This window comes from Natator depressus, chromosome 26, assembly GCF_965152275.1.
Source record: "Natator depressus isolate rNatDep1 chromosome 26, rNatDep2.hap1, whole genome shotgun sequence".
In the NCBI taxonomy this organism is placed as follows: domain Eukaryota; kingdom Metazoa; phylum Chordata; order Testudines; family Cheloniidae; genus Natator; species Natator depressus.
In genome coordinates this window covers 413955-438798 of record NC_134259.1, presented here as the reverse complement: position 1 = coordinate 438798, position 24844 = coordinate 413955, and the positions used below count along the sequence as shown (strand labels likewise).

The 24844-nt window shown below is 50.8% G+C and overlaps 1 protein-coding gene across 11 annotated transcripts in view; it reads right to left on the bottom strand.

The window, feature by feature from the left end:
• ANK1 (ankyrin 1) overlaps positions 1 to 24311 on the bottom strand; it is a 121419-nt gene extending 97108 nt beyond the window's left edge. For 6 of the 11 annotated variants that reach the window (XM_074940120.1, XM_074940126.1, XM_074940127.1 and 3 more), the window contains exon 1: positions 23456 to 24308. In XM_074940120.1, the coding sequence (XP_074796221.1) occupies positions 23456 to 23581 (126 nt within the window). In that variant the 5' untranslated portion in view covers positions 23582 to 24308. Of the gene's footprint in view, positions 1 to 23455 lie in introns of all 11 variants that reach the window. The other 5 variants (XM_074940131.1, XM_074940121.1, XM_074940133.1 and 2 more) reach the window with 2 other exon arrangements.
• Positions 24312 to 24844: the final 533 nt, after the last annotated feature.

Here is a 24844-nt window from a genome sequence, read left to right as displayed (position 1 = left end):
TGCAGCGATGGGAGGGGTTTTCCATTGATGTCGGTGGTCCACCTCCCCAAGCCGGTGGTCTCAAAGTGTCCTGTGTAGGTCTCCTGGCCTGTGTCTGCTTATGCCATCCTATCCCCGTGAGAAGCCCCAGACCAGGCTCATGGCACTAGGTTCCATGCAGCCAGCACCACAGATTAGGCATGTAATTCAGCATCAGAATCTACAATATTTCTGGGTACCCACCGCTGGCAGCAATAGTAGGAGCCCTAGTATAGACAGGACTCCAGGGGGCGCTGGGATTTTACGCACAGTGTTGTCCAGGTCTTCGTAACACAGCGGTTAATATTCCAGCAGCTGCTGACACCTTCTCTCTACTACCGCTTCCTCCATTATGAACCCTAGTGTAAACCAGACCAAAAAGAAACTCCTGAAGAATGGTATGTCTACACCGCGATCAAAGGTGTGACTGCAGCTTGGGTAGGGACACTTGTGCTAGCTTTAATCTAGCTCCAAAGAGAACGTGGAGAGGCAGCGGCATTCAGTGGCATGGCTTCAGAGTGGGCTCTACACACCTGCCCAGGACCTTGAGCACGTACCCGCATTGCTAGCCTGTGCTGGGGCCTGTGCCATCTCGTCTTCACTGCTATTTTTAGCCTTGCTAGCCAGATTAAAGCTAGCACGGATATGCTGCAATCCCACCTCCAGCTGCAGGAGACACACCCAGAAAAAGAAAAAGGACTCATGGAAGAGACTGTAGAATAAAGCAGGGAAGGCAGAGAGGAGAATAACGCTGCAAAAACAAGAGGGGAGCTGAGAAGTGAAGAAGGGTGCCAGGGAAAAGACAGACATAGCCAGTCCCCTCTGGGGAAATGGAAAAAGGCAACAGTCTATATCTGCTAAGGCTGGGAGTTTCAGAGGAGCTGAGAGAGTAAGGCACACAAAGTCAGTTTTGCAAATAGGCACCTAACTGCCTCCTCATTCTTTGCAATTCCAGCCTACAGGAAGCCAGGAATCAAGTTATTTGATTTTTGATAATTTTTAAATGGATATTAGAGTAAACTAAGAATTTGTGCCTCCTGTTTAATATTGATCTGGTCAGTACAGGAGCAGGGGCGGGCAAGAAGTCTTTATTTGTCTGAATTGAAAGCCTGGTCTCTATAAAATAAAGTTTTATATGAATTTGGACCCAGAAACACTTCTCTACAGAAGCATGGGAAGTTAGTATCTTGTGCACACAGTGTCAGTGACGAGCCAGAGCAGACAGGTTTGTAATTAATTCAAGTTATTCACAGAAACTTCATGGTAACTACCCTGTAACTCATGTGAACAATGGTGAGACACATGGTACCTGGTGATACTGCTGTATCTCCCGACAGCCATAAATGATTTCTGACACCAATGTGCCAGCAGATGTAACTGACGGCTGATTACAAGAAACACAGGGAAACAGGAGCTGAACATGGAGCACACCATTGCTCTCCCAAAGAGTGCATCCCACTCAGACTAAAGGGCCTGCTAAGCAGCTCACCACGGCTATCCCAGGGGACGGGTGTACAGGGTTTCTGATTAGGTCAGGTCGGTGTGCATATCCCCATATCCCCTTGGAGGTGATTAGCTATGGGTGCCAGAAGCACCCACAAGAGATTTTGCTAGGGCATATTGAATTCCCAGTGGCAGTTACAACAGAGGAGAGTGAGGGTCTGGAATTGGTCCAAGCAAACACAGAGTTTCAACGAGCTGGAGGTAACAGTAATATCCGTATTGCCAGGAACAGGCATATCAGTATCTCTGCTGTAGTAACGCTAACGTATGGCATGTGCACAGCACCTGTCGCCCCAGGACCTCAAAGGGGCTCACTCAGAAAGCAATTAAAGGCTCTGTCCTCGCACACGGAGCCCTGTCCCCAGCTGGGAGCAGACATGGGAGGAGGGGGAGCCCTGGAGCACACCTCATGATGACAGAGCTCTCCATGCACCAGACACTGCCGAGTGTGCAGTGCATACCAGCTGGAGGCGCCATTGCAACGCAGCTTAGCAGAGATGCTGGCACAGGGCTTGCATGGGGAGGGCAGCCACCCTGCCCCAAGGAGCCAGGCCTACAGAATCCTGCTTGAGAAACATGAAAGTCCTGTGAGCTGCTGTCGCTGTCATGGCAACGCCAGAGCGGGGATTTGCCAGCCTTTGATGTGATGAGCCGTTTAAAGCGTGTCAAATGGCACTGAAGGCTGGCAGCCATGAGGATGCACCTGCCCTTCCTGCTGACAGGGGTGGTCCCCCAGAGCAGCATCTACCTACCCACAGGCAGCCCCTCCCTGCCTACCCGAGCAGGCCCGTTGCATGGAGCACTCTGGGGCCTGCACTCCAGCGCACCCCTCGGCGGGTTAGTATGGAGCACCCGACAAGCTGGGCTTGCAGGCCAACCTGGGTTATTGCTAAAAAATCCACCATTATGTGATTCAGAAATGACAAAACTGTGTTACTTCAAATTCACACTGCGACGGCTGCGCCGCTCCGGGGGTGGGGCTCTGCCAGGGCACCTGCTCCAGAGGAGTCAATGCAAGCCAAGGGGGGCGCCAGCGATGCCAGGCAGCACGTGGTGTGGACCTGCCTCTGTCTCCCATTGCAGCAGGGAGGAGGAGGAAGGATCCCAAGTGACAAACAGGCTCTGAGAGCCCCAGGAAAAGCAGGCAGTTTGATCTCCTCTCCAAAGAGCAAGATACAGCTCTACAGAGAGCCCCCGCGCTACACGAACACCTTCAAGCTTAAAAGGCCTGCACAGCTGCTTGCCTTCAAAGCCAAATTCTCATGTAGCATTTAACTCCAGGATTCCCCAAGGCCCTGCGTGAAACCAAAGCTGTCAGCCCCAAGAAACATTAGCAGACATTGATCCATGCACCACCCTCACCCCTCCCCACTCTAACATGCTGGGTTAGGCTGGGACGATCCATACAGCCTGTGTCGGGGGGCAAGGAGGTGCAATCATTTATTTATTTCAATTTTAAAAATATTCCTAAGCAAGATCCTTATTCTAAATGCAGCCAAAATTAACTTTAAAATATGAGCCACGGAAACCAGAAATGGAGCAAGAGAAAACTCACATATACTAACCTCTGCCATATCTATCGCCGCGTTCATCCACACAGCCTAAAGACTCAGCCCTCTTACAAAGCACAGGCTAAGGATCATTTACCCCGTGCTTGAACTAAAGCAGCCACCTCTGGACTAAGAAGAAATAGCCTTCAAACATCCCACAGAAACACCACACAGCAATTCAATGAACCAGTCTCCAGTGAAAACTCCAGAGGGAATGAAGAAGGCAGAATAGAATTACCTGGGGTGGAGTTTGACCAAAGCAGCAGAGTTAAAAGGGGAAAGCACCACAGGAGCTCTGATAACCCCACTGGGCAGGGCTTTGGTTTCAAAGCTCATCCACACAGCCATAAATCACATTTTAAGCCAAACCCTTTGACCGTGTCTTTTAATGTTTCTGAATAGGAAGGTAACGTTGCCCTTTAACTGAGGACAGGGAAGGGACTGAGCATCCTTGTTATGCAATAAAGGCTGTGGATGTTTATACCTGCAAATAGAATTAACTTACCAATCGAACCCAGTCACTCGACCTTTGCGTTCCTTTGAATTCCTTTTAAAGGAAAGGGGGAAGCCAATCGCTCAGCCCAGCAACCTGGCAGCTCAGGGATGGGACGCACATCTCACTAGGACACGCACACTGAGAAGCGGAGGGGGAAATACACAAGTTTAGTTACTACTGGCATTACTGAGCCTTCTGCTGACCGCGCTTCATGCTTTGGAACAAGATACTCTTGGTAATGCTTCTGTGAAGGAAAGGAGACTGAGAGCTTGTCGATGCCCACAGCGCTGCAGTGGCACAGCTGCACCGGTGCAACAGCAGCACTTACTGAAGACGCCACCAACGCCGGTGGGAGAGCTTCTCGCTTCGTAGGTACGCCGCCTCCCCGAGAGGCAGTAGCTATGTTGATGGGAGCAGCCCTCTGTTGACAGAACTCTCTCTGCAGCGGGGATTGGGTCAGTAGAACTATGTCGCTGAGCGACGCTGCTATCCCTACATAAGTTGGTAGTGGAGACCGAACCTGGGTCTCCTGCTGCTTTGTCATAGGGTTTAGAATCAGAACAGTAGCTAACATCTTGCAGTTTGCAGACACAGCTCTTCAGTTACCACAGAATTAATTTCCCAACTGTTTGATCGGGTTTGCCATCATGGTTTAATGAATACATAGGTTATGGCTGGACAGACAATCCTGTAACCCATAATCTGAGCACACTTATAGGGAGAGTTTTACACATCCGGGGCTCCTGCAGACACTTCAAACATTTTAATATATTCTACATTTTGCTCATTCCTAAACGATACCGGTTATGAGGATCTGAGCCCTTCCATTCAGCACCTGCTCCACGGTTAAAATATGTGCATGTGCTCAGTGTTGATTTCCCTTTCTTTAATTTCTTCCCCTTACCTAGTGATGGCCCTTAGGATAAACCTAAATAATTCCTATCTCTCTTCTCTACACCGTTCAACACACAGCCTCTATAAACACACACATCAGATGCATATACACGAGTGTATAGTTTCCACAGCCTCCACAAACACACACGTTTATATATACACATTTCGGAAGTAGGCTCCTAAAGCCATACTTAGGCACGAACCGAACTGCTCTAAAGCTTGGCACTGACCCAGCAGCTCCCATTGACATCAGTGGTTTTTGTATCTCCTGTATCCATATTTTCATTTAAGCATAAACATGCCAGATGGATATGTTTTGGGAATTTTTGTTTCCCTTGTAATCACTAAGCAAACAGAATTCTATCCTAATAACCCTCTGCTGGCTAGGAGTGGTGCCTCCCAGGAAGCAGCTGCTGGCTAGAAAGGGGCAGGGAGTTAATGGCAGTGGCTGTAGCTATAAGCAAGAGGACAAAAAGCACATTACCCACTTCAGGCTTCTCTCATGTCTGCACAAGAGCATTAAATCGAAAACTCAGGAAGGAGCCCCGAAGCTCTCTCCTCCACCAGCTATCCCCCTTTTTCCCTGTATGATCTATCAGGAGTGGCCTAGTTTAACAAACTATAGACCTATGCCCTAGTGCAGGGCACCCAAACTTTGCCCAACCCAGGGCAACATCATACATTTGTTGACAGCCCACAACCTGCACAGAATTTCCAGATTGCATCTAACCACCATGGAAACACCTCTGAGGTTCAGGGAGATTATAGCTTCATCCCAGCACACGATGCTCCTTGCTGAGCTAGAGACCCAGCCCTGCCAGATGACGAGCTCCTTCGCTGACTTCCATGAGAACGCTCAGTACCTCCCATGAGGCACTGGGCACTTTTCAGGCTCAGGCGCTGACCCCATCAGTGTCATGTACAGAGAGCAGTGCACCACATGCAGCCTACTCTGCCTGGAACTCCTGGCCCAGGGTCTGCTGCAAAACTCCCATTGATCTCGCCCTTCTCTCTGCACACTCGACAGTGCACAGACTGCTGGGAGCAGCATGAGACACGTGTGGAACCAGGCAGCTGCCACCCCGAGGTGGCAAGAGGAGAGCGAGTCTGCTCCAAAGGAACGTGCACTGCACATGTCTGGTGCCTCCATGCCAATTACACTGGCAGCTTCTGAGCACTCCACAGCTCCAGCTGCTTCCTGCCCTCAGACTGGAATCACCCAGGTCTGAACTCCGGTGCTTGGAGAAATGCTAGATTGTGGCTGCCCACAGCAGGAGTCTGCTTTGACCAAGATTCCATCTCTCTGGTTCACTTGCTTGAGCTTCCCTGCCCTGTTCTCTTTTAGAGGTAGGTTATTTTGCTGTCATGGCTGCTGCTCAGGCTAGCTTGTCCCTTCAGCTCCTGTCCAGTCCTCTCTCTCCAGGATGCTATCTCAAGGTGAGTGTCGTGCTAGCAAACGATACCAAGGATCCTCCCTGAAGTCCTCTCTTACCCACACCGCAGGTAGCAGCCCAGGGAGTGGCAGAATGAGTTCCTCACTCTGCCCCCTGTGCTGCTGACATAAGATCCCTTGGCAGGCGCTGATCGAAAGATGGTGAGAACACCTGCCACCATGCTGCCTTGCTAACAGCACTGGCTGGGGGGAATCCTTGTTCATTCCATGTTCCAGCAATGAAAAAAAAGCAGGTAACCATATTAAAGTCAAACATCTTGGCAATAAGGAGGGTTGCTCCCTTGCTTACATGCCTTTGAACCTGCCCTTCCCTATCAAATCACTGCTGTCTTGAAGGCACGGGTTGGTATATTTGAGAAGCGTACTCTGGCTGTTCATGGGGATGAGTCCCAGGTAAATCTGGGTACCAGTGCCCGGCAGGCATTTTACACCTTCCCGCATCCTGTGATACTGCAGCTGCTCCTACTGCAATCTCAGTGCTGCAGAAGTCTGAAAGTGGTGGTAACAACCTGTATGTTTCAGCAGCACACACAGAAAACAGCTCAGTCTGTTGACCACTGTGTTGTTGCTTTATGGGAATGCTGTGTTATGTGCCAGCCTGGAGAGGAGTCCAGTCAGCTTGTGGAGAAAGCAGCCACGCCAGGCATCAGTGAGAAGTTATGGCTTGAACCAGCAAGCCAGTGTCACCGCTGGCAGGACTGAGCCTATTAGGAAGAATCTGAAAGACTTGCTTAGGGGATTATGGACCATGGGCCAAATCCAGCCCTGATACAGGCAGCACAACTCCTACTTATTCTCTTGGGCCACTTACTCCAGAGCTGCATTAAGCCCCACGTCAAAGAAGCTAACACAGAGACAACTCAGTACAGAAGGCTGGGAAGCAGAGCACAGTCCTAGCCAATATCTCTACTGGATCTAAGCAAAGGCCTGCTTCCATTGGGTATTTGTGCTACCCCTCATCAGCTACACAGGATGCCCTTCCAGCATCAGCAGCATGGAAAGGCAGGAGCTCAGACTAGTGCTTGCTGCAGCTCCTGTTCCGCCAGGGGATGCCCTCTAGGGAACCAGGAGAGTTCCCAGTCTCTGTGGCCAATGAAGCATCTGGCCTACGTGTGGCAATTAGTGCCAGTTGTTTGTATGCTGGTGCTGTGGTCACTGGCACGAGGCAGGAGAGGGGATTCTTGTCTGTGCTACAGCCCACATGGAGCCCCTCTCCCTTATGGTCTGGCAGGTTGGGCAGTGACGCTGCAGTTCACTGACTTATTTCTCTTTAATACATTCCCATCTGTAAGAACTTGCACCATGATTTTGACAGGCTTCATAGCCATCTAAACTCTGCAGCCCACCCATACAGCCCCAAACTTACCTATCCACTATAGAAAACGTTCCTCTAACCCACTTTCCCTGCGAGGGAAAGCCTCGGAAGATGAGCCTTGCAAAAGGGACTGATGGTCAGAAAGCCTAGCTCTGTCACAGCATGGGAGCTTTTTCTAGAGTGGCACCCTGCCATTGGCCCCACCCAGTTAAACTGGAATACTTTGCCTTACCAATAGGTTAATCAGGCAGAGACAAGAATGAGCAGAATGGGAGAAACTGAATGACAGAGTTCTGCAAGCTCAGCTAAGGATACTGTTCAAGTTTTGCACCCCAACTAAACCCATGGAACTCACTGCAGAAGGATATTACTGAGGCAAATAGTACAGCATGAACCTAGAAAGGGCTTAGATGTGTATAAGCACAAGACTCTGCAGTGCCCTTAGCCTGAATACAACCAGAGCTCTCAGTCACCAGGCTGCAGGCACCACTGATCCCCAGCAAGGCTGAGAAAGGACACTCCCCATACACTGATAAAGAGATGGGTTATAGGGTTTCCCTGCTCTCTTCTGAAGCACCTCACAAAAACTACTGATAGAAGCATGACATAGCCCAAGCTGGCCCATTAGTCTGCCCCATCATTGTGATCCCTATGTCAGATCTGCAAGAGGAAGCGCATCTCAGTTGTAGGAATTTGCCTCTTGTTGGAACCTGTTCTCACCGTCTTAGTCTAGTGGCAAATTGTGTTTCTAAACATCATTTCCCCCAACCAGTTCAGTCTTTCTCCGGTGTCCAAAAGGCTAGTCATTTCCGAGACTTTGGAACTTGAGTAATTCAGAAACAGCTTCATTTTACACACTGTTGTAAAGGACAACAGGACCAAATGGGAACTAGAGCATGTTCAGGGCTCTGCATTTTAAATGTCTGTGTGATGCTGGCAGAGCAGGTGCCAGCTCCTGACAAGGTCCCTAGGCCTTACTTAACACTGACACATGCATAGCTGGAAGCCAGTCTGACTCACGTGTGTGTTAGTATTGTTAAAATAGTCAGAGTTAGAGAGCTGTATTCAGTGTTTGGCCTTTAGGAAATCTTTGTGAGTCGTTGCAGGCATCAATTACACTTATAATCTCTGTGCCCCTCTGATAAGGTAATGTTTAAGTGTTTGCAATGAAACTGGCAATCCCCACAGTCAGGAGAGAAGCATTGCCAAGTGTGGAATCCTAGTTTACCACAAGAGGTGCCATTTCCTGCCCAACAAAAGAAGGCCTATAGACTCCAGACAAACCATTGTGGAACATAAGTGGACAGAAGACTTTGTTGATTGTTTTCCCCACACCCCTGAAGAGGGGATATGCACAAATGCTCGTTCCTTCATAGCTTGAACTCTGGGGGAAGGGAATAAAAATTCCTGCAAAGAAGAAATTGTCATCACTATGCTGCTTGGAATTTGGAGAGGGAAATATTTCTAAGCATAAGCAAGGGATACCCAGCTGCTTAGCTTAGGGACATATATAGCTTGGACATATACAGCTAAGGACATATACAGCTTGCTCATTACAGCAGTTTCTGTTGTCATTTAGAACCTTAGACTGTTACTCACTGGTGTGTGTATGTTTACCTGCTTTAACCTTAAAAATAACTTGTTTCCTTTTCTTAGTTAGTGAATCTTTAGTTAGTTTATTACAGGATTGGCTACAAACACTGTCTTTGGTGTGTGATCTGATGTGTAACTGACCTGGGGTAAGTGACTGGTCCTTTGGACTGGGAGTTACCCGAACAGCACTGTGATTTTTGGTGTAAGTGACCATCTGTCACAAAGGCAAGGTCACCCTGGTGGAAAGACAGACTGGCGTGCCCAAGAGGCCTGTCTATAACGCCATGTTAAGGCTGTTTTCTAGTGCTTGAGGAGTTCATGCTTGACACTTGGCTGGTGAAATCTAATTAAAGAACAGCAGCCAGTTAGGAGTTTGTGCCCTGGTTTGTAACAGTCTGCCCTGAGATTGGCACCCACGTGCGTGAAGCATTCCAGACAGCCTGGCAAGCTGAGTCAGTCAAGTTTTATATATGGCCACAGAAGCCCCCCAATAACGTATTTCTATGCAAACACCAATATTGCCACGAGAACAGGCCATGCTGCAGGGCAATAGGCTGTCTGTTCCAGTAGCACGGCCAAGGGTTAGCTCGGAAAGTGATAACACAGTCATTCCAAGAGTGCCTTGCTAGAGCTTTACCTGACCGTTCAGAAGGAGCCAGCATCATCTCGCAGGTGAATAACACACTTTAAAAACTGTCCAGCGCCCACTGCGTTAGCACAATGGACTCCAAGGGCTCCATCCTACCAGGCAAATAACAAGACTCAGAGCCACACACTAGCAAGGGAAGGACCCAGTAAGCCTCATGAACCACCAATCCTCCTTCCCCCTTCTTCCCCCTCCCAGCACAGCACCCTGGCTCGAGGCCATCACTGGACAGACTGCAGCACTTCCAAAGAAGGACGGCTTGCTGCAGGCTGTTTGTTTTAAATGGCAATGCATGTGGGCTCAGACTGTTATCCTCAACTGCTGGAGAGCGCACTGCTATCAGCAGAGCCCTCCAGGTCTGCCTCTTCTAGGCCAAGATGTCAGGAGACCTTGTGTGGTGACAGGAGGTGTCAGCCAGTCATGGAGCTAGGGAGAACCACAGGGCCTGCGTTTCTACACAGCTTCCCTGAAATGAGAATGTAGAGGGGACCCCACCCTAGTGAATCACCCAGATAGCTGGCCATGCCTGGGGCCACATCCCATGGAAGAACACACTGAATCCAGGCATCTGTTCGGCTGGGCTGAAGCCCTCAAATACCATGGAACCCCCAGATACTATGGGATAAATGTGGTATAAGAACCTAGAGATACTAATCACAAACCTCTCTGACGTCCAGAGCCTTTAGTGACACAGGTGCATGGCAGAGGGAAGCTGTGCTGCCTCCCAGCATGTACGTCACACAAAGTTCTTAGGGAAGGACGATATATTTTCTTTATAGATCTCCACCATGTCCTTAGCTCACCCCACCATGCCTGCCGACAGATTTGCACTGGGATTTATCCTATTCTTCATTGCTTGTTCTAATCTGCAGGTGCTGAGAAAGATGCAGTGTGCTCCTACGCAGACGTGGCTGCATGGAAGAAATAAAATGATCCCTGGATACACAAATTATCTGAAAAACACCTCAGGGTCCCATTCTTCTGGATGAGAGGCACTGAACAGATGCAAGATTATAATAGTACTAAGAAACACTGTAGGAACCACAGAGCAGTGGGCAACCTACCCCAGCCCATACAGCAATACGCAAGCACAGGAGGTTTCAGCCTTCTGCACTCTGCACTTCCTGGCTAGCATGCGCGTGCAACCCCTCCCCCCAGGCCCTGTGCAAGGCCTGTCACCACACTGCAGCAAAGGACAGTAACCTGCATGCCCACTCACTGCCTTGCTGCAGTACCTTTCTGCTGAAACAGAAGCCTTTTCAATGACCCGGACACACGCTCACTCTCTCTCCCCCCCCATCTCTCTGTATAAATATAGAAACCTTGGCTGTTGTCTAAAGGCTCCCCTGCTGCTATGTTCTTTCCCTCCACCTCCCCAGACTCTTTGCTCAATACCTGGTGTTTTGGTTCTACTGTCGATTGTGTTTCACTAACAATCCCAGGAACGGGACTGTTTGGAAACCCCAGATTTAATAGGCAGTTCCCCTATTCTCCCAGTCTCTGCACAAGCAGACAATGAGATTTATGGGTCTTGCGGGATTATTTCTGCCACTCAGCAAAATCCACCAGCATCCTGGCCCCTGAATGGAAAGGGACTTAGAATTCTGCTGCTCCCAGCTGCATTATGTCTGAAAACGTTATGTGGCTTAGCGGCGGAAAGGGAGCGCGAATCTGCACAATGTTCTGGAGCTTTGTGCAGTCCCATTATACTGAGGTGTTTGTCAGCCCCCAGGATGCCGTGAGCTCCATGGCGAGCATTGAAGCGCTGCAGCTCTGTGCCCACATGAGCTTCTCACATCAATGATCTTACCCAGGGCAGGACATTATCAGGGTCTTGTCAAGAGCTGCAGGCAAGTGCTGCTGCCTAGATGGAAGTGGGGCAGCGAGCCCAGACGCCTGTCTAATAACTGACCCATTCCTGCACCAAGCTCCCTGTGGGGCTCCAGGCTGGCAGAGCGGGTCGGTTTCTGAAGAACCTTGACATACTTAGGCAATTAAACCAAAGTAGCAAAATTCAAACAAAACTTCTAATTTTAGCATTCTGTAAATGCTTCCTCTGAGCTGTACTCTGGCTGCCATGCCTCTGCAGCAGCAGCCGTGACCTGCAGGCAGCTTTCTACAGCAAACGCAGAGTCCTGCACATGCACACATGGGTCCTTCAGAGCACAGCATGTCCCTTTGTCCCCCTTGCAGCACGAGACACCAGGGTCTGCGGGTAGGGCTGGGCTGGTATCCTGGCCCTGCTGACTGGAGTGCAGGATAGGGGCAAGCACCTGGCTGGGATGGGTGCTGCCCATGGACCAGGAATTACTCCGCAATCAGATTCCTGAACTCTGCAAGGTTTTAGACATTTTCCCCCTCGCTGTCCAATCCCCTCATCTCTGGCAGGCTCACCAGGAGCATACTGGAGCCCATTATTACCTGAATAATTTAACAGCCTGCATAGCAGCAATGCAGATTGGCATCACTACCCCTCCTTGGGCCCCCTCCTCCCAAACACTGGCTAAGTCCCAACATCCCTCCCAGTCAGACACCTATTTTCTGCTCAGGTTTTACCTACTAGCTGGTTCCTCTCTCCCCTCCAGCCCCCCATGCCATCCTGTGCACTCTGGCTCACTTCTGACTGGAAATGTCAGGAAAGGACAACGGAGCAGGCTCCTAGTCCTTTCATAGAATCATAGAATCATGGAATATCAGGGCTGGAAGGGACCTCAGGAGGTCATCTAGTCCAACCCCCTGCTCAAAGCAGTCCTTTACTGCTCTCAAATGCCTGGCGAGTGAAGCACGGGACAAGCTGCTCTCCACTTAGAACAGACCTCAGCATTTGCAGACAACTGGTTACAAGGAAAGAGACTGCGCTCCTAAGTAAAACACAGCCGTTACACATGTAGTTTGCATTGTGAGAGCGGTGGTGGCTCTAACGGGCACTTCCCAGGCACCACCCACGCTGTGAAGAGCAGGGCAAGGATGGAGGAGAAAGCAGGCAAACAGCAGTGAGGTTTTGCTACTACATAATTGTCCAGAAGCTGTGTTAATCTTCTGAACAAATGGAGTCTCTGAAAGAGGCCAGTGTCCCATGCACAGCGCAATACTCACAGCACCAAGCATGGGTCCTGAATACCTACGAGCCTCCTTAACCAAAACGGCTGCCGAGGAGGACCGAGCATGGTCTAGTTTCTACACTGCTCTCCCATCCTGCACACACTGATGCCATCCCGTTCTTGGCTATCCATCCCCCACCCCCCGTACTTAATGCAGTCACTGGATATAATACAGACCTTGGGAGCCCAGATGCTTCCATTATAACCAGCATTGCAGCCTAATGAAATGGCCAGAGGGTGACTGTGAACAGCAGTGTGTGAAATCAGAAAAACAGTTTAGTTGAGGGTGAGTTTGAAAGAGTCTCCTCCTGCAAGTCCTGCATCTCAGAGACAGAGCTGGAGACCAGCTGGCTTGGGGGGGCAGGAACCCTTTATAGGCCCCAGCCTGCAGTGGAAGGTAATAAAACTGAGCACCGATGCTGGCTTTACTCCTGACAGCGTCTTCATTTGTACAGGACTCGGCAGATAAACTGCATCACAGCAAGTCGTCATTCCCCACAGAACACAGAGCCCCTTCACTCCCCAGCCCAGCCTGAAACGCAGACTGCATATTTATTAAAAAGAAAAGGAGTACTTGTGGCACCTTAGAGACTAACCAATTTATCTGAGCATAAGCTTGCAGATGCATCCGATGAAGTGAGCTGTAGCTCACGAAAGCTTATGCTCAAATAAATTGGTTAGTCTCTAAGGTGCCACAAGTACTCCTTTCTTTTTGTGAATACAGACTAACACGGCTGTTATTCTGAAACCTGCATATTTATTGAGCCTCCCCAGTCAGAGGGGCTGACCCTTCCTGCTGTGCACCAGCCTACGTCATCCTCAGGAATCCTGATGGGACTCGCTTCACCCAGAAGTTTGAGAGAGGAGCCTGGAGTGTTACCATCACCTTGCATGACTCCTTTGCATGCCTGTCCATCTGAGAAAAGGGCTTGCTTCTCCCCGCAACCCCTCCACCTCTGCATAGCAGCAAGCTCATCCCGCTGCAGCACACACATACACACGCACTAGGCTCACATCCCCTCACCCCTGTTCACCAACACTCTGTGGCTGAAGCCACAGTCAGTCACCTACAGCCAAGCGCTCACTCTTCCAGGGACTGTGTGGTGCTAGCAGCAGTTGCACTGCTGGGTGCTGGTGCTCACACCTAGGTTAGCCAGAAATGATTAAGGATTTCTTAACACAGCCCCTTAGTTTGCAAAGTCCTTTTGAGAATCCAGCTAATGCCTGGGCTCTATCCAAGCTTACACATGATCGTATTCCGCACACGGTCTGAGCAGGATCTGGTCTGGCAGGTTTTGGACTCTGTGCTAGCGAGTGCCACATCTCCCCCAACCCCACCTCTCCACAGGAGGATCGTGGCAGACACCTCATCCTGCCCTCAGAGGTTACCAGGCGCCTCTGTGATACAGAGCTTGCCACATCCCCAACACTCATCACGTCGCACTCACACAGAGCTCAAACCGGGAGCCTTTCTGGGAATGCACCGAGCCCAGAGCACCCAGCTCAATCCCCTCCTCGCATCAAACTAGCAGGTGCCCATCACAGAACTATCCCTTTTTCACAGCCATGCCCTGAGCCTGGCCTGCGCCCAGCACCTCCCAGGCCCACGCCGTGCTCTCACTGGGGCTGTCTCAAGAAGCAGCCCCCAGCCCTGCCCTTCCTGGCGCAGCCCGCTGGTCCCATTCCCCTTCCTGCTTGCTTTCAGCAGCCAGGCTGCTCTTAAGTGCATGCCAGGAAGGCCTCAACCTCAGCTGCAGGCACATGCTGCTCCCTGTGCCAAAGGAGGCAGCCAAACGCAACAGCCAAGGTAGAGAGAACCAGCAAATGGGAGGCGAAGTGCTGGGCCTTGGTGCAGGCAGGGGTCTCTTTCCAGCCCTGGACCCACTACCCTCTCCAGCACCTTATCTTCCTGGGTGCTTGCTAGTTTCTAATTCCTAAGGAGACAAGGACCGTAGCCCTTATTCTTGTATGTGCTGCCAGCAGAACAATCACGGGAGCTGTGCTGCTCCCCAAGTGGGACTCACTTTCCTCCAGCGATGGAGGCAGAAGCTGCTTAATTCACCAGGTAACCAAGAGCAGCCCTTCCACTGGGTCTTTGTCTGGAGCATCTGCAGCTGAGCAACCACACAGTAGTGAGTGAATGCCATCGGTGCCCCAGAGTGGCTGAATACTAAGCCGCATCCGCTCCCTCCTCACGCTGCTGCTTATCCCACTTGGCTCCTGCTCGCCTAGGCTTGGATCACGGCATGTGCCCTGCTTTGCCCCCCAGCACTGTAGTTTAAACCCTTTAAAAGGAAATGCTACTTAAAACAAACCCACAACTCTTGCAGTTACCTGCCAGGACTGGAACATTCACCCTGCTGCAGGCGACTGGCCTCACCAGAACCTGCAGCACAAAGACGCCTTGACCTGTTTGGGACACATCGCACCACGGCACTGCCACAGGAAGAGCAAAGTCTAGTGCCTCCTGGGCATCAGCTGCTCCCAGGCGGAGAAATACAGAGCCCTGAGCACAGGTCTTGGCAGGGAAAAGCCTTTTCACAGCAACCGTCAGAGAAGGAAGGCTGAAGCAAAAAGTAAATATCCAGCCAGTCGGTTACTTCCACCATCCACAAAGCCAGCTTAGGGAACAATGGCTCCTTCATTCACTGGCTGCCACAGGGCTTCTTGCACTGTCCTTTAATGCCTCCACTACGGACAAGAGCGAGGAGACTGGGAAGACGGGCTGCTGTTTGGATCCAGCCTGGCAGCTCCTGTTCACCTCAGAAACACACAGCCCTCGTCAAACCTCCAACCCCAGCAGCAGCCGGAGACTGGCCCCGGGTGATGCTCAGTCCACTCAGGCCTGCAGAGCCTGGGGCAGGTTGTCCTTCCTGGTTTCCCGCTCAGAGTCAGGCTGATTGTTCTCTTATGGGGCCAGGCACGGTGGAGTTTGACTGGCAGCTGGACAGAGGGGAAGGGCAGGGAGGGAGGAAACAGGAGAAAGTGTAAGAAGTTCAGTTCTTTGGACTATTTGCTGTGCGTGTCGGTCTTGTCTACCCGCAAGTGGCGGGGCACATCCTGTCCTCTGTGCTGGTACAGCGCCTAGCGCATGGGGGCCTGCAATACAACGAATGACAACAATACCACTACACTCCAGTCTGCCCTCCTGAGTGCCTTCTGCTTCGGGTGGCGCATTTCGCAGAGAACGGAAAATCTCTCCTACCTCTCCAGTGCACAAGCAGAGGTAAAAGCCAGAGTTGGCATCTGTCCTCACAGCCGCCACCCAGCTGCAGTTCACAAGAGCCCTTGTGCATGGAGGGAGCATTGTGGTTTTGTTGAGCCAGGAACAGGGACTCCAGGGCTGGGACCCAGGCTCTGCACTGGGGGGAGTGCTCCTGAATAGTACGTTTGTTGTGTGGTGGCGGTGGGGGTTGCTGGCAGGAACCCCAGTGCCCTGGCACCCGCACTGCTACATTATCAGCTCAGAGAGGCCTCTCCTGACCTCACCTGCCTCACCATCTGCAGCATCTGATGGTGTCCCATTGGTGCCAGGCCAGAGCGAGTGCAGGAAGGAGTTTAGCCGATGGGAAATCTGAAGATCTCAGCCATGGCCCCCATGGCAGGAGCAGAGGAGAAGGAAGCAAAGCAGCTGCACTCTCTGAAACACACCAGGGAATGCAGCCCTGCTAACCATCACAGCCCCACACATGGCATCAGCACCAGGTGCCTGCGAATAAGATGTCCTCCATGGCAGGATCCGCTGCCACTCGGCGCAAGAACCCAGCCCAGGGGCCGTCTTCACTAGGCCCAACATCCACTAAGGGACACGTAAACTGTCGAAGGCCCAGCCGCACTCTGGGACAGCAGGGTGTGTTCTGAGCAGGGTGCAGCCCCAACTCAGTCATTCCCTCTGGCTTTGGCCACTGCAGCTGCTTCCTCCACAGCCTTCTCTGCCCCAGCACACGCTGACTGCCCTGGGAGATGTCAATCCAGGCACACACAGGAACAGTCCAATGTCATTTTATTGGCAGAGCTCCAGCCACCAGCTTCACGCTCCAGCAACTCGTGCACTCACCAAGTGATCCTGTCGGGGTGTCTGGCTTCTCCTGTTACAGCTGTACGATGGCCAGAAAGGACAACCCCGCCCCCCTATGCAGCTTTTTACATATGCAAAGAATGAGCACCTCTCTGCCTCCTGCTTGGCCTCACAGCTCTCAACTACTGCCTGCACCCCTGGCCTCACCTCAACTTACCTCTCACACCTCAGACTGGTCTTCACTCACCGTTTGACCTCAGGGGGCTTTAACAGCGGTACTACACATGAGGAAAACCATCAGCCCAGTCTCTCTCCCCTCTGCCCCTTTCACTTCATTTATCGAAGACTGGGCTCTGTTCCTTCCTAGAGTCTCATCCTTGGTCATGGAAGAGGCTTCTCCTGCCACATGGAACAGATTATCTCTATCTCTGCCGATTTCAGATCCCAGCTGACAATCTCTGGTCCCCCTTATCTGCTGCGTCCCTCTTTGTTTCTCCTGCTGTGATTTCTTCCAGGTTGTAACTGCATCAGCCACCTCTTGAAAGCATTTATTGCTGCAGCCTGCACGAAGGACACGACACAAAATATGGGGGCCAGCATAGCATGTGCTTAGAACGTGGCCGCAGGCCCCCAAGCTGCACTGCTTGTATCCTGGAAGCAGAAAAGTAGGAGCGTGGGTGCCGTAGATTTTTGTGCAGTAAGCTTCTTTTGAGGCTTTATTAGTAATACCTTGACCTTTGCATCGAGAGCCGCACGGAGACCCAATTGGGCTGGGGGCTGTACAAATCCATGGGCACTGAAGAATTTACCATCTAAGTAGATAAGACAAAGAGCGGGAGGAGAAAAAGAGGCAGAGAGGAGAAGTGACTGGCTCAAGGTCACACAGCAGGTTAGTGGCCAATGTAGGAACAGAACCCAGGGCAATGTCCTATCCACTGGCCCATACTGCTTCCCTTTATGTTCTAAGGGTGGTGTATGTCTCTCCCTTTGCCAGCGATTCCTGGGAATTGCCCATTTCAAAACAGGCGGAAGAGTCTCAGATACCAAGGAGGAATTGTTTGTGTTAACTATCAACTCCTTGCTAACTGGGGGCAAACTTGAAAGCAAACGGGAGAGACAGGGCTGAGGGAATTGCAGGTACAGGATCTTAAATAGAAACTAGGCCAAGCGGGGCAAAATGCAACCAGATGTTACTGAAGTTCCACGGACTTCAAGAGAGCTGTGAGTGCTCAGCACCTCTAAAAAGCAGTCCACTTAGTTAGGGGCCTAGTTTTAGGCACCCACATTTTTAAGCCTCTCTCTAGTTGGAAAAGAAGGTGGGTTGTGTTGCAGAAAGCCTCACAGAGAAACAGGTGATAAAATCAGGATTTGTATAAGGAGGAAATTACAAAATCCCTTTCTGGAGCCCTTGCTCAGAATATTTTACTGCCTGGTACCAGAGTGTATGCAGGATACTGGCCAGTAATGGCTAACCTAATCTTTGTTTCCCACTTTAAGAAAAAAAATTGAGTCAGTTCCACGTTCAGAGAGATTTCAGAATCCCATCGGCTCCCTCTGCTTGACCTCAGTAACCTAGTTGAACACTTACTGTTACTTGACTGGTAACGAAAGGCTCATGTGGGTGACCTGGGAGTCAAAGGGGATCGCTCTTAAATACTGTGATTAAAACAATAATATTTTCTTTGATCTTGTACATTTTATGTCGACACTTCGAACAGAATTTTTGTCTCTGAGGATGTCATTTCTTTTTCTAGCTATATTTTCTGTGGTTACTGAGCAGAAAGTCATCTTTGAAACATGTTTGCAGCACTAAATTCTCTGTAGACTTTATTTTAACATAGTAAGGGGAATAATGTAAGGGGAATGATGTAATATGAATATCATGTAATATAACATGATAACATGTTAACTTCAACCAAACAAAAATTCACTCTGAACATACTGGGTGAATGAAGAAGGTCTTTTACGGTCACCTCCCAACAGCTAATAATGGAGATCATTTAAATATTGATAAAGATTCTCTGGGAAATTCTGTTTTTCCTGATTTCTCTTAGTACAGGGGTTTTCTGCATGTTATTGGCATTGCTGCCCTTACTTTGAAGTGCTATGATTATTATTTATTTTATATCACTCAGAAGGGCACCAGGTGCTTCACGGAAACTGCATCAAAGGCCCTGCCCCAAGGAGCTTACAGGCCCAGCAGCACAATTACTCTCCGTCTTCAGACAAAGCCGTTTCTTTTTGCTCTTTGGATTGAGCCCTCGGCTCCCTCCCCACAGCAATATGGGACTCTGGTGCCAGCAGCATCAGGAACTTTTAACGGGGAGAAAAATTTATTGAAAATATAAATGGAATATTTTAAAAACGAGTCTCAGTTCAAGAAACCCAGAACCATTTATCCATCAGCATGAGGTGCAGGCGCGGCTGGCCCTCTGTCTCCCTGTCGTGTGTTTGATCGCATCACAGCCATTCACAGAGACACACATTAGATAAAGGGCTGACACGCACATCTGGGTCCCAATCTGATTGGAAGAGTTAGTGCAGCGTCATATTACATCATTTGTACCTTTTTACGCACCTAGTTTGCTGAGCACCACATCACCTCTGGGGTGCCCTTGAAAAGAGGGGCCGCTCCATTCATTCTCTTTTTGACATACAGCCACAATAACAAGCCTGCCTGATAACAGTCTGTCGGTACTACGGGTATGGGCTGAACCCACAGATACCAGACTCTGATTCACCAACCATCCCAAAACATTACATTGATTCCACTCTTACAAATGGGTGATTTAAAACAGGCTGCATTTGGGTCATGAGCCATCTCCCATGAGTCACTAGCAGAGGCAGGAGATCTACAAGAGCTATCCCATACTTCCTAAATGCCGTGGTGATTTCATATTTAGAGCTGTTTACCTCTCACGGCATCTCTCCCCGCTGGGCACAGTAAAAATGCAATGAAGGGAAGGAGTCTTTCCATTCACCTCTATCACGGTCCACGCAGAATCCTTGAAAACACCTGTAGAACCGAGTGAGTAGCTGGGAACACAAATCTGCCTGTTAACCCCTTGCCCCATGGCAATCGCCGCCCAAATACAGAGAACGCCCACAGGACCCAGCCACCAGGATCTGACAGACATTTATCTCGATATTCCAGCCCTCCCAATGAGTTTTACAAATACAGAATTGTCGGAAATCTGGATCTGGGGTACGACAGGAGCAGTAGAAAGCTGTCCCAGCCAGCCTGATTAATCCGTGCTTGGTGACTTCTCCAATGGAGATTAATTGATTTTATTATTTAATTGGTACCTTCCCTTGCTCACAGTCTCTCTGTGTCACACCTGTCTGTCAGCAAAGCCGGCAGAAAAGCCACTGGCACTTTGGCTGGACATCAACATGCCTAGTGGTTCAACACGTCAGCTAAATGTGTGAATGGAACACGCTGCTTGGAAATCCAGCTCCCAGGGCCATACTCAGACTCCCAGGAAGATACCAGCCTAAATCCCAAGTCACCAGCTCTGGAATCACCCTCTCAGAGCAGCCCAGCTGTTTAGCAAACAGCTCAGCTAATACCTCTGCTCAGTGCACAGCTGTGGTCAGGGTGTATATAGAATGGGACAGAGAAGAATAGTGAGAATGTTAGAATGCCATTGTATAAATCCCTGGTACGCCCTCTGCAGGCATCACGTGCTCAGAAATGGTCACCCTAACTCCAAAAGGATGTGGAGAGAAGGGCGGGGGGGGGGGGGGGGGAATCCAGGCGGGGTGACAACATTTTTAGAGTTCTGGAGAGACTTTGGTATGAGAAGAAATTGAAAAAATTGGTGGGACTTTTGAGGAGATGAATAAGGGGGCGACACAAGAGAGGTACCCAAAATGATGAATGGGATAGAACAGGTCAGTTGGGCACGCCTATTCACCCTCTCTCATAATACAAAAAGCAAGGAGATAGACAATGAAACTGAGAAGAAAAAAATGTACTGAGAAAAGGAAAAGCTTTTTTCAGACAATGCATGATTGACTTGTGGAACTCATTGCCACTGGATATCAGGGGGGCCAAGAACTTAGCAGGATTCAAACAGGATTAGACACTCATATGGCTAATGAAAATATTCACCAATACATCAGAGAAGGTAAAGAAATTCTAAAGGATTTAAAACCCTCCTGGCTCCAGAGCTTAAAGCAACCTCTGAGAGGGGCTAGGAAGAAACTTCTTCATGGGACATCTGCACCTTCCTCTGAAGTATCAGATGCTGGCCACTGTCAGAACAAGATACTGAAATAGACAAACCATTGGTCTCCCCTACTTCGTCAGTTCCTGTGTTTCCAGTTTGCCTCTCAATTACTAATGCTAACATTAATAACCATGTGTGTATCCAGACACTAAGGCACCACTGCTAGGCCCTCTGCAAACACAGAACAAGACAGTCCCCACCCCAAAGACAAGTGGATACACAGACGGGTGAGCACAGGGACATCAAGAGACGATACTGGTCAGCATAACTGGCACTGGTCACAGCACATCCAATTGTCAACCGTTTTGTAGGCCTGGCTGCAGAAGTGAGTTTGAAGGAGGGCAACGGTGTGGCCTTGCAGAGAGATAGGCTGAAATCCAAGACTCCCAGAAAGCCCAGCACAGACTCAAAAGGCAGGAACCTGATACCCAGACAGACACTGCAAAAACCCCAAGCATGAACCAGAAACCCAGAATGACCCCAGGAGCCTCCAGCCCAGCTCCACTGAGCTGTAATCAGACACCCAGACCTGTGTCTTTGTTCACGCTGCTGCTACAAGAGGCACAATCCTGGTGATGGGGCTGATGGATGTTGTAACATCTGTTATATCAAAATCACCTGACTCCAATTCTCATTTGCACCACGGCCTCTCTCACAGCCCTCTGGCAACGTAAACTGCACTGCCGCCTGTCTATGCACCAAGCAGTTACCACTTAAGAAGGCACAGTACCAGAGGGACACCCCCCACCGACCACAGGGCCCTTGGGTCTCCAGACTGCAAAGATCACGTCTGCTATAAAAGCCTCCATTGACCTCCTAAAAGCTAAGTGCTCCCAGCTGCCCAGGGCTGCCACTCACTGCTTGGCAGATGGACTTGCATTAAGTCCTGCACAGAGAACATCCTTGCACCTGGCCTGGTCTCCAAGAGGACCTAGTGAAGGTAACCAGGGATGCCATTCAGAGGCCTAGCACAGGACTGTAATCACAGATCCGCAGGCCAACCAGTTCCCACCCGCCCGACAGGCATGCACGAGAACTACTGCCTACAGAGAGGTGCCTGGAGAGCCCTTTAACTGCCTGGGCAATGCCAGCTGCTGCAGGGAGCCTCTCACATGATGCTCCAGTACCAGGGCTCTGCTGCTTTCTCCGAGGGGACCCTGCTCGCTGCTTCCCAGGCTGTGCAGGTCTCAAGCAGCCCATTACAAGGCTCTTTTGGAGCCACAGGATCTGACCTGCCCATGGAGCAGAGCTCTCTGCCTACACCTTGCTTGTGTTTATCTAGCGACCTGCTCCAGCTTCTCACCCCACTCCCACCACCTCTCCCTGCAGCCGGGGCAGCTTGTGTCTCTCAACAAGAAGGGTGCTTTGCCCTCAGCTGGCACCTGAGGAGCCCCAGGCATTTTACCGACCTGAGCAGCCCCTGCTGAATCCATCCGGCAGGGCCGAGCGACCTGCCCCTTATAATGGGCAACGCACAGGGGAAGCCACAAGTGAGTCAGTGGCAGATGCAGAAGCAGAACCCAGGAGTCCCAATTCCCAGCAGCCTGTGCTAGCCCCTAGGCAACAACATGCTGCTCATACAGAGTGGGATGGAGGCTGCCCAGCTGGAAGGCCTTTGAAGTCAAGCAGCAGCGCAGGGGAGAGCCGGTTAGCCCAGGCTAGCCCAGGCTGCTCCTTTCATCTCAGCAGGAAAACTGTCAGGAACTGCTGCCTTTCTGGGAGCAATTATTGACAAGCTGCTAGCTGTGGCTCCTCACAAGGGGGGCACAGGGATGTCTCTGAGCCCCAACCTCATGGCACAGGAACTCTCCCTGGGATTTCCCGCCTCAGTTTACCTCTCTCCTCACTGCTGCTCTCTGCGGTTGTGCAGGGTGGACACCCCAGGGCCCTGCTTTAAAAGCTCTGTGCAGCCCCCAAGGTGTCCCATTTAAATATACTTCCAAGGGGCAGCATAGTGCTCGGGCCACATTCCCTCTCCCACAGGAGGCAGGCAGCAAGCAGATTCAGGCAGGCAACTTTTCAAAGAGAAGCTGCATCCAGGCACATCTCCGGGGCTTCCGGGCATGCCTGGTGGAGGCAAAGCTAGAAGTCTGCACTGATCTATGGCCCCATGCACCCCATTGTGCCTGAGGCCAGCGGATGATGGACCCTTGGGTGTGGAATTCCCCCTCCCGCCCCTCGGGTGATGTGAGAAGGAACCCAGTCATATGTGTCACCATCCCTCCCCATCCTTTTCTCCTGGTTTTAGCCATGGGCCCCCTTTTGTTTCTGTCTGGTTGCAGAGTGCTGGCAGCACCCGGAGAGCGGGGGGAAGGTAGGGGTTGGCAGGTTATACATATAGTGCTTACATTGGGAGGGGGTGCGCGTCTCCAGCCCTCTCTGTTCTGCCAACAGATGGCAGTTTTCAGGTGCCTGCATGAAGCTACAAGCCAGAGTTTCTGCCCTGGAGATCAAATCTGTCACTGGCAGATCATGAAAGCCTTGGCTTGGAATGAGACCGAATGTAAATCCCCTGAATTCTCAGGGCAAACACCAAATACCTGCCCTTGAAAGTTGCTCTGTGTCTTGGCAAACGGCTCCCACTGCTGACAACACAGGGATCTGTGCAGAGAGCTGCCTACCCCAGCCCCACTCACCTTTTTCTTCCGGTCCCGGGAGCGATTCCTGCGCTTGCGGTTGGATTCTTCCTTCTCCTTTTGCTCCTGCAGAGCCTGAGCCTCGATATCTTTAATCTTCTTCAGCTGCTTGGCTGCCTGAGCCATGGTGGGTCACAGCTGGAATCCTCCCCAGCGCTCACACCAGCCCTTCCTGCCAGACACCCTCCACTCCCGGACAGAGAAAGTCCCTTCACCTGGCTGGAATGCTGATGACCCAGATGAAAACACCAGTAATGACGGGACGATGAAGAGCAGACTGCAAACCCGAAAGGGCAGCTGATGCCTCCAGCTAGTTACTAGATGAAGTCCAGGGCACCTTTATGAAGCATTAATAATCCTAAATCCAGCTGTTCCAGAGGTTCTGTGCACCATTGCAGCAGAGCCTGACTATACTGGCACATCATTCAGAGTCCTTCTTGTGGGACAGGAAACCTGGCCGGTGGTGTGCTCTCTCCCGCTCACTGTCTCTCCTGCAGCACAAGGGGAGATGCAGGCAGCTGGCTACCGGAAGGAAAATAACTCTCAGCAATTAATGCATGATGAGAATAAAAAGGCAGTGAGAAGAGGAGGCTGGTGCGTTTCATCTTGACTCCTCGGCTCCCTGGAGCAGTGCATTGCAAGCACTAACATGCATATAGCCAGTCAATGGCTTTACCACTGCAATGCTGCTGATGCAGGCACATTCTCCCATCTCTCCCATTCTCTCCCTTTAAGTCACTCTGCCTGCAGCAGCAGCATTGCTCACTCTCTAGGTTACATTCTAGCTCTTTTCAAGGAGAGCGACGGGGAAATCACTGCACACGCTCAGGAGACAGACAGCATCTCTGCCTGGAAAACAGAAGAGACTGCAAGGGATGTGCCAAGTACCAGAGCAGAGTGCGGCTCGGCAGCATCCTTCTTGAGCAGCAAGGGGAGGGGAGGGATCTTGACTTTTGAATGGAAGAGAGAAACCATGGTTTCTATCTGTCTTTGGCTACACAGCCTCAGAAAAGTAAACTGCAGTCCCTTGCTGGCGCCTGCCCTGCCAGCTGCCACCCAGCAAAGCACGAGCCCTGGCAATGAGTGCCGCTGGGAGCTTTCTGGGATCCCTGGGTGAGCACCAAATGGGTCACACCATTCGTACCATTCATAGATTCCAAGGCCAAGAAGGACCACTGTGACCAGCTAGTCGGACCTCCCGCACAACGCAGGCCAGAGAACTGCCCCATAATAATTCCTGCAGCAGACCTTTGAGATAAACATCCACTTGTGACTTCAAAATGGTCAGTGAGAGAGAATCCACCACGACTCTAGGGAAAATATTCCGTGTGCAGTTTTCACCTCTGCTCACCTGCCAAAGCTCGCAGCTGCAAGCATCCCCAGGTAGGG